Source organism: Pristiophorus japonicus, chromosome 3 (genome assembly GCF_044704955.1).
Source record: "Pristiophorus japonicus isolate sPriJap1 chromosome 3, sPriJap1.hap1, whole genome shotgun sequence".
In the NCBI taxonomy this organism is placed as follows: Eukaryota; Metazoa; Chordata; class Chondrichthyes; family Pristiophoridae; genus Pristiophorus; species Pristiophorus japonicus.
The window spans coordinates 37,802,729-37,812,767 of NC_091979.1; the positions used below are offsets into that span (position 1 = coordinate 37,802,729).

Sequence of the window (10,039 nt, forward strand, 5' to 3'; positions counted from 1 at the left end):
TTTCGGGGATGGTAACCCGAAGTTCGCGAGCGGCGCAAGACACCCACATCTGGTGCAAAAATGGCCCGCCTCCTGGATGTTACCACCCCCAAACAGGCCCCAACGGAATTTTTCCCCCAATACCTTCAGTCATCCAGGGAGCTCTAGCTTTGAATGCCTTTCCTTTCCCCTTCATAGGAATGTGTCTGGTCTGTACCCGAACTATTTCCTCTTTGAAGGCTACAACTGCGTACAGTTTTGGTCTCCTTATTTAAGGAGGGATATCTTTGCATTGGAGGCAGTTCAGAGAAGGTTCACTAGGTTGAATCCTGAGATGAAGGGGTTGTCTTATGCAGAAAGGTTGAGTAGGTTGGGCCTATACTCATTTGGAGTTTGGAAGAATGAGAGGTGACCTTATTGAAACATTTCAGATTCTGAGGGGGCTTGACAGGGTAGATGCAGAGAGGATGTTTCCCCTCGTGGGAGAATCTAGAACTAAGGGGCATAGTTTAAGAATATGGGGTCGCCATTTAAAACGGAGATGAGGAGGAACTTCTTCTCTCAGAGGGTAGTGAATCTTTGGAATTCTCTGCTCCAGAGAGCTGTGGAGGTTGGATCATTGAATATATTTAAGGTGGAAATAGACAAATCTTTGAACTATAGGGGAGTCAAGGGTTATGGGGAGCGGGCAGGGAAGTGGAGTTGAGACCAAGATCATATCAGCTACGATCTTATTGCATTGGCGGAGCAGGCACGAGGGGCCAGATGGCCTATTCCTGCTCCTATTTCTTATGTTCTTATGTTTGTATTGCTCATTTACTGCTTTACCTGCTAATCTTTGTTTCCATTGCACTTGTGCCAGATCCCTTTCCAGCTCATTAAAAGTAGCTCTCTTCCAGTTTAAGTATCTTCACCTTTGATTATTCCTTGTCCCTTTCCATAACTACTCTAAACTTTATGATATTGTGTTTCCCAAATGTTCTCCTGCTGAAAAATGCTCCACTTGCCCCATTACTTCCATGCTCATTGGGCTGGAAACACAATGATCGAGAAAGTTCGCCTGAACACATTCAGGAATTTCTCCCCCTCCTTGCCTTTTACACTGTCTTTATCCCAGTCTATATAGAAACATCGAAACATAGAAAATAGGTGCAGGAGTAGGCCATTCAGCCCTTCAAGTCTGCACCACCATTCAATATGATTATGGTTGATCATGCAACTTCAGTACCCCATTCCTACTTTCTCTCCATACCCCTTGATCCCTTTCGTCGTAAGGGCCACATCTAACTCCTTTTTGAATATATCTAACGAACTGGCCTCAACAACTTTCTGTGATAGAGAATTCCACAGGTTCACCACTCTCTGAGTGAAGAAGTTTCTCCTCATCTCGGTCCTAAATGGCTTACCCCTTATCCTTAGACTGTGACCCCTGGTTCTGGACTTCCCCAACATCGGGAACATTCTTCCTGCATCTAACCTGTCTGAACCCATCAGAATTTTAAACGTTTCTATGAGGTCCCCTCTCATTCTTCTTATTAGGATAACTGAAGTCCCCTGTTATCATGATTCTGCTGTTCTTACATTTTTCCAAAATCTGCTTACAAATTTGCTCCTACATCTCCTTCCCACTATTTGGTTGCCATTCATGTACACCCAGCAGTGTAACAATTCCTATTTTGGTATGGCTATTGCTTTTGAGATCTTAGTTTTAAAATTGTTTAATCTCTATAGTTTGGAATTTTTTGAACTCAAGGAACTCGTATTTTATATTACAGGATATAGGCATAATTTATCAGTAACTATTCTCAAGCTGTTAAGGTGTGTACTTGACAATAAAATTTGCAGATGCTCAATATAACTTATGTAAATATTCAATATGTTAATGATTTTACATCCGACATGACACAGGTATAAAATGTAGGAAGCACTCAGTGCTTCATATCTTTTCCATCACCCACTTCACAAAGGAATTGCCTTTCGTAAGTCTTAGCTTTGGTTAAGTTGAAATAAGAACTAAACATTGAATTGCTTAATCAAAAGTATTTTCATCTTTTTCAGAGTCTGAAGCATGTTTTGCCACAGATCATTGAGTTTTCTGGTTCTTGCTGTCTTTGTGATCGAGAAGTGTTCTTCCTTGAGTATTAATCCCGAATTTAGGAACTTCCTCAAAAGAATTAAGAATGTAGATATATTGACCGAGGAGCAAAAGCAGAGAATTGTGAACGTCAAACCAAACACAGATGGAAAAGGTAAATGATTACAAAAGGCTTTGGTTATAACGCATGCATTTTTACATCTTAACTCTTAACTTAACTAAGTAATCGTCTTATCAGCAAGGCTGCAGATGTACTGAAATTTCTGTGTCAAATCCAAGCATTTCTAATTGTTCATTGAGACAAAAATGGGTAATGTAAAGTGCAAAGTCAGAACCTGATCTAAAGCCAAGCAGTGTGAGATCCCTTTTAGGAGGGTCTCTCACAGATCCTGGGCAACACATGGAGTGGAATCTAACTCCAATTTAAGAGGCTGTTTTTTTTTTATTAAAGAGCTGAACTAAATGATATTTAGGGCATTTTACTTGTCTTGGCGACAATGCACGGTGACCAAATTAGTAGGATAGTCTTGATACCAATAAGGAATCATGCAGGAGGCAGTGTATATGTCATGTTGACGTTTCAGGGATAGATCTGATTTTTCTCCTCATGTTACACTGGGCTAGAAAAAAAACATAAGCCATTTGTCTGGGTTGAATCTGAACCAGAGTAGACGTGAGAGGATATTTCTGTGGTACTATGAAAATCATCTGCTCCTTTTTCAAAATGGACATTTTTTTCAATGTTATCTATGCAAGTAGTATTTTGCACCTTTTTGTAACCAATCGGGGGCGGGGAATGGGAATGACCTGAGTATTTGAAAATATATTAAAATGAATACTTTTTAGAAGTGTAAAATATAACCATTACCCACATTGTGGAAAATTTGTGGAATTCGCTGCCTCAGAGAGCTGTGGAAGCTGGGTCATTGAATAAATTTAAGACAGAGATAGACAGTTTCTTAACCGATAAGGGAATAAGGGGTTATGGGGAGCGGGCGGGGAAGTGGAGCTGAGTCCATGATCTGCTCAGCCATGATTGTATTAAATGGCGGAGCAGGCTCAAGGGGCCGTGTGGCCTACTCCTGCTCCTATTTCTTATGTTTGTATGTTCTTATTGGTTAAGATCTCGCATTTTAATCTCAAACAATCAGTGACACAAAAGTGATGTGCATGAGCAACCGTTGATGGTTTTTAATTGTGACAATTTTTAAATAGACTTAACTCTCGTAATCATCATTGATTTTACAGTGCATCTTCACCGAGACTGCAAGGCACTGAACCGTTTCAGACCTATGCCCAGTGGTATCTACGTTATCCAACCCAAAGGCAGTCCTCCTTTAGCAGTCTACTGCGACATGAATACTCCAGGCGGTGGCTGGGTGGTACTGCAAAAGATCACGAAGAACAGTAAAGTTTCTTTTGCAGAAAAGTGGTCTACTTACCAGGGTACCTTTGGCGATGTTGAAAACGATTACTGGCTGGGAAATGACTACATTCATCTCATCACAAAGCAGGCCCATTATGAAGTGAAATTTGTCCTTCAGAACAATAATAAGAAAATAGAGATTGATTACGCTAGCTTTAAAGTTGCGGGTGCAAAAGATAATTACACACTGAGTCTGGGCTCTCCCATTGGTGATAAGTCTCATGATGATTTGATCAAAGTGGATCAAAATGGCAGTAATGATAACATGATGTTTTCGACCATAGATCATGATAATGATAATGACAGCACAAAGAATTGTGCAGAGCAAGCTGGAGGGGGATGGTGGTTCGATCACTGCTCGTCCGTAATACTCAACAGCAAACAAATTCACTGGCCGGATGTTTGTGACGACTGCCAATCTGCCACCATTTTAATCAAGCCTAGCTTTGAAAATTGCTAGTAATTTCTCTATCAAACAGGTAACATGTCACTGAATGAAAAAGCGCATGTTGAGCTCTTGATTTGCTGTTAACTGTAACAAACAATTGCTTGATGCAGTTCTGTAGTATAGTAATAAACTTATCAAAACAATAAACACACCTGTTTCTTGTTTGAATGACTGAAATAATTTAAAAAAAATATTCTGATTGCACATTGAAAACACTGAGCTAGTGTGAACAACATGAATTTTTTTAGACTTTTCTTAAAAAGACCTGCATAAATATGGATACCTTATTCTCCTTAACATGTTTAAACTCCGGCCAGTAGCATAAAACATAGATAAATATGAAGGAATGCATTACTGCAAGCTTTCCCAAAACATTGCTGGAGAATTATTTGTTCTTTTTAATAATAAAAGACAAAAAAGAAAGATTTGAATTTATATAGCACTGGACGTACCATATCTTTTGGAGTGTAGTCACTGTTGTAATGTAGGAAATGTGGCAGCTAATTTGCACACAGCAAGCTCCCACAAATAGCAATGTGATAATGAGCAGATAATTTGTTTTTGTTATGTTGATTGAAGGATAAATATTGGCCAGGACACTGGGAATAACTCCCCTGTTCTTCTTCAAATAGTGCCATGGGATCTTTTACATTCACTTGAGAGACCAGACGGGGCCTCGCTTTAATGTCTCATTTGAAAGATGGCACCTCCGACAGTGCAGGAGTCCCTCAGCACTGCACTGGAGTGTCAGCCTAGATTTTTTTGTGCTCAAGTCCCTGGAGTGGGCCTTAAACCCACAACCTTCTGACTCAGAGGCTACCCACTGAGCTACAGCTGACAATAATGAATAGTACACAGGTTTATTCTCTACTTTGCCTAATATTCAAAAGTTTTTCTAAATAAACAAATAATAAATAGAATTTTGCTAAATAAAATTAATGGGCCATAGTTTGCTGTAGCAGGGCATCTGATGACGTCTTACCCTTGCACAATTGGGCTTAATTTTTTTTTTGCGTGGCAAGTTGCTGAACGTCGAACTGATAATGCGCAGCGAGGGTAAATGGGCACCTGGAACCTGAGCGAACAGGGCAAACAACAGGGTATCTCCTTAACCAATCAGATCAAAGGATTATCAAAGGATTATCAGATTATCAAATCAAAGGGTTAACAGTGCAAGCACTGAGAAGGAAGTGTCAATTCGAGTGCGTGAATTCAATGTCAAATCAGGTCCAGAACGAGAAATAATGAGAGGGAAAGAATGATTACATTAAGGGAGAGAGAAAAAAGAGACAGGAAAGAAGAGGTTTTTTTTAAGACTACATTTTAAATTTGACATTTTAAAAATTTCCAACATACCTGAAGGAATAAGGCATCATAATTGTGATAGTTAACTTTCAGTGCAAGAGAGATTGATTGGCAGTTAACACTTAGCACATTGTTAAAAGGGTACTTAAACTGGAATGACAAGACTTAATTTTCTGTATGGATGCAGAAAGGGTATTTCCACTCATAGAGGAAACTAAAACTAGGGGACATAGTCTCAGAATAAGGGGCCGCCCATTTAAAACTGAGACGAGGAGGAATTTCTTCTCTCAGAGGGTTGTAAATCTATGGAATTCTTTGCCCCAGAGAGCTGTGAAGGCTGGGTCATTGAATATAGTTAAGGCGGCGATAGACAGATTTTTGAACGATAAAGGAGTAAAGGGTTATGGGGAGTGGAACTGAGTTCATGATCAGATCAGCCATGATCTTATTAAATGGCGGAGCAGGCTCGATGGGCCAAATGACCTAATTCTGCTCCTATTTCTTATGTTATGTGTCGAGTTCACATCTATCGCGCAAATACAGCAACTTCACAAAATTCAATACATTGCAATGGCGAGGTGGACAGTGAGGTGCCGTTGTCATGATGCTAATAACAGAGTAGCACAACTCGGTCAGCAACATTTGGATGCGCATCTGCCCCTTGCCTGAAGTTGCTGCACCATTTACCCATAAATTGCAATGAGGGCTATTAGCCTCACCAGTATTTACATGACAAATTTTGGCCCGTCAGCGCACGATTGCCACCCCAAAAAACTCTAAGGCTGGGAAGATTATCGCCGGCGAAAACTTCCCGAAAATTTTTTTTTTAAATCAACACAGCGAAAAATATGGGCCTCGCACCCCGAATCTGGGCATGAATGTGCAATTTCAGCTAGATTGGGCGATGCCTAAAAAAAATGGGCGATAAATTTTAAAAACCTATAAAAATTTATCTCGAGGCTGCAGGTTGGGCCTAACACGAGAAAAAGAATAAAAATAATTTTTTTAAAAACCTAATTGAAAAATCAAAAAAACATTCCCAACACACTTAAATTAAATCACCCCAACAGATTTTGAAAAGAAATAATAAAAAACCAATCACTTACCTTTCTCTTGCAGACCGACTTACCTACCACCCAGCTCTGATGATCCTTGTAGGCGCTTTTAAAAAATTGTTTTTAATACTTACCTACAGGTCCCTGCTCAGCCAAAGATCTGTGGACGGTGCACGCCGGCAGTCCAATCCCCAGCGGTACTTTGAAACCGTCGGCGTGCCTCAGCTGGGGAATTTTCCGCCGACCCGGTTTTCACCCAAAACGGCCATATCGCCGACAAACCGGGCGATGAAACAGTGCAATTTCTAGCCCTTTCTCATTTGAAAATTATAGGTTTATAAAACTCTTAGTGGTATGCTCATACAGTTGTGCGCTTTGGTTCAGTAACTGTAACTTTCCTTTCAAAAGCTGACTGACTCCAGTGCATTTTTCTGTTGTTATAATAAGTGGAATATACTATTTATGTTATGACAGTGCTGTGAAATATTAGCGCTTTCATCGCATAAAGCTGATTTCCATATTTCTTTACAAAGTTTTCAGTGTGACTGTATACTTTTGTCAAGACGTGACTGACAAATGGAGTTGCATTGCATTGAGGGGAGATTTTTTTTTTATTCGTTCATGGGATGTGGGCATCGCTGGAAAGGCCAGCATTTATTGCCCATCGCTAATTGCCCTCGAGATGCTGCTGGTGAGCTGCCTTCTTGAACTGCTGCAGTCCGTGGGTGAAGGTGCTCCCACAGTGTTTTTGGGGAGCGAGTTCCAGGATTTTGACCCAGCGACGATGAAGGAACGGCGATATCCTTCCAAGTCAGGATGGTGTATGACTTGGAGGGGCACTTGGAGGTGATGGTGTTCCCATGTGCCTGTTATCCTTGTCCTTCTAGGTGGTAGAGGTCATGGGTTTGGGAGGTGCTGCTGAACAAGCCTTGGCGAGTTGCTGCAGTGCATCTTGTAGATTGTACCCACTGTAGCCATGGTGTGCCAGTGGTGGAAGGAATGAATGTTTAAGAAGGTGGATGGGGTGCCAATCAAGCAGGCTGCTTTGTCCTGGATGGTGTTGAGCTTCTTGAGTGTTCTTGAAGCTGCACTCATCCAGGAAAGTGGAGAATATTCCATCAGACTCCTGACTTGCATCTTGTAGTAGTGGAAAGGCTATGGGGAGTCAGGAGATGATGCACTCAACACAGAATACGCAGCCTCTGACCTGCTCTTGTAGCTACAGTATTTATGTGGCCGGTCCAGTTAAGTTTCTGGTCAATGGTACCCCCAGGACGTTACTGGTGGGGGATTAGGTGATGGTAATACTGTTGAATATCAAGGAGAGGTCGTTAGACTCACTCTTTTTGGAGATAGTCATTGCCTGGCACTTGTGTGGTGCAACTGTTACTTGTCACTTATCAACCCAAGCCTGAATGTTGTCCAGGTCTTGTTGCATGCGGGCACGGACTGCTTCATTATCTGAGGAGTTGCGAATGGCACTGAACACTGTGCAATCATCAGCGAACGTCCCCACATCTGACCCTATGATGGAGGGAAGGTCATTGATGAAGCAGCTGAAGATGGTTGGGCCTAGAACGCTGCCCTGAAGAAATCCTGCAGCGAAGTCCTGGGGCTGAGATGATTGATCTCCAACAACTAACTTTGTGCTCGGCATGACTCCAGCCAGTGGAGAGTTTTTCCCTGATTCCCATTGACTTCAATTTTACTAGGGCTCCTTGATGCCACACTCAGTCAAATGCTGCCTTGATGTCAAGGGCAGCCACTCTCATCTTACCTCCGGAATTCAGCTCTTTTGCCCATGTTTGTACGAAGGCTGGAGCCGAGCGTTCGTCGCGGAACCCTAACTGAGCATCAGAGAGCAGGTTATTGGTGAGTAAGTGCTGCTTGATAGCACTGTTGATGACACCTTCCATCACTTTGCTGATGATTGAGAGTAGACTGATGGGGCGGTAATTGGTCGGATTGGATTTGTCCTGTTACAATCACAGCAAAGTAAATTCTGCATTGGCCCAAAGAAAATGCAATTATAATGGGGAAAACTAAGTATAGTTCAAAATATCATGTGCTTGACCGAGTAAGACAAAATTATTGCAATAAAGAACTGTAAAATAGCTCAGTGGTATTGAGGAAAGTGGCTGGCTCACTGAATTGACCATCAGATAGCTGGAGTGGATAGCTCATGTGTGATTTTATCCCAGGTATGGAGAATTTAGCAGAGGCAAATTTGACGGGATTGGGTCATTTCAAAGATGTGGCAGTGGCCCAGAACCAGTGCCAGTAAATGTTCAATGACTTGACTAGAGTAGGCAAGATAACACACAGCTACTCTCCTTTTCTCTTCCATGGGTATAGAATCATAGAATCATAGAAATTTACAGCTTCGAAGGAGGCCATTTCGGCCCATTGTGTCCTGCCAGCCGACTAAGAACTATCCATCCTAATAGAAACATAGAAACATAGAAATTAGGTGCAGGAATAGGCCATTCGGCCTTTGAGCCTGCACCACCATTCAATAAGATCATAGCTGATCATTCAACCTCAGTACCCCTTTCCTGCTTTCTCTCCATATCCCTTGATCCCTTTGGCCGTAAGGGCCATATCTAACTCCCTTTTGAATATATCTAACAAACTGGCCTCAACAACTTTCTGCGGGAGAGAATTTCACAGGTTAACCACTCTCTGAGTGAAGAAGTTTTTCCTCACCTCGGTCCTAAATGGCTTACCCCTTATTCTTAGACTGTGACCCCTGGGTCTGGAACTCCCCAGCAACGGGAACATTCTTCCTGCCTCTAACCTGTCCAATCCCGTCAGAATTTTATATGTTTCGATGAGATCCCCTCTCATTCTTACAAGCCCAGTTGATCCAGTCTCTCCTCATATATCAGTTCTGCCATCCCGGGAATCAATCTGGTGAACCTTCGCTGTACTCACTCAACATCCTTCCTCAGATTAGGAGACCAAAACTGTACACATTATTCCAGGTGTGGCCGCACCAAGGCTCTGTACAACTGCAGTAAGACCTCCCTGCTCCTATACTCAAATCCCCTAGCTATGAAGGTCAATATGCGATTTGCCACCTTCACTGCCTGTTATACCAGCATGCTAAACTTCAATGACTGATGTACCATGACACCCAGGTCTCTTTGCACCTCCCCTTTTCCTAATCTGTCACTATTCAGATAATAGTCTGCCTTCCTGTTTTTGCCTCTAAATTGGATAATGTCACATTCATCCACATATACTGCATCTGCCATGCATTTGCCCACTCACCTAACCTGTCCAAGTCACCCTGCAACCTCTTGGCATCCTCCTCACAGCTCACACCACCACCCAACTTAGTGCCATCTGCAAACTTGGAGATATTACATTCAATTCCTTCATCTAAATCATTGATGTATATTGTAAATAGCTGAGGTCCCAGCACTGAACCCTGCGGCACCCCACTGGTCACTGCCTGCCATTCTGAAAAGGACACATTTATTCCAACTCTCTGCTTCCTGTCTGCCAACCAGTTCTCTATCCACGTCAATACATTACCCCCAATACCATGTGCTTTAATTTTGCACACTAACCTCTTGTGTGGGACCTTGTCAAAAGCCTTTTGAAAGTCCAAATACACCACATCTACTGCTTCTCCCTTATCCACTCTATTAGTTACATCCTCAAAAAATTCTAGAAGATTTGTCAAGCATGATTTCTCTTTCATAAATCCATGCTGGCTTGGACCG

General features: G+C 42.0%; 1 protein-coding gene across 1 annotated transcript; it reads left to right on the forward strand.

The window, feature by feature from the left end:
* The first annotated feature begins 2,047 nt into the window (after nucleotides 1-2,047).
* On the forward strand, nucleotides 2,048-3,960 carry LOC139256981 (fibrinogen-like protein 1-like protein). Its single transcript, XM_070874358.1, has 2 exons — nucleotides 2,048-2,228; nucleotides 3,323-3,960. The coding sequence occupies exons 1-2, from the start codon at nucleotides 2,048-2,050 to the stop codon at nucleotides 3,958-3,960; spliced, it is 819 nt and encodes a 272-aa protein (XP_070730459.1).
* Nucleotides 3,961-10,039: the final 6,079 nt, after the last annotated feature.

Excerpts from the sequence above, each read along its gene's own strand:
- LOC139256981 (XM_070874358.1), top strand. The coding sequence starts at position 2,048 with ATGTTTTGCCACAGATCATTGAGTTTTCTGGTTCTTGCTGTCTTTGTG. Across the intron at positions 2,229-3,322 it reads ACCAAACACAGATGGAAAAG|TGCATCTTCACCGAGACTGC; the intron begins GTAAATGATTAC and ends TTGATTTTACAG.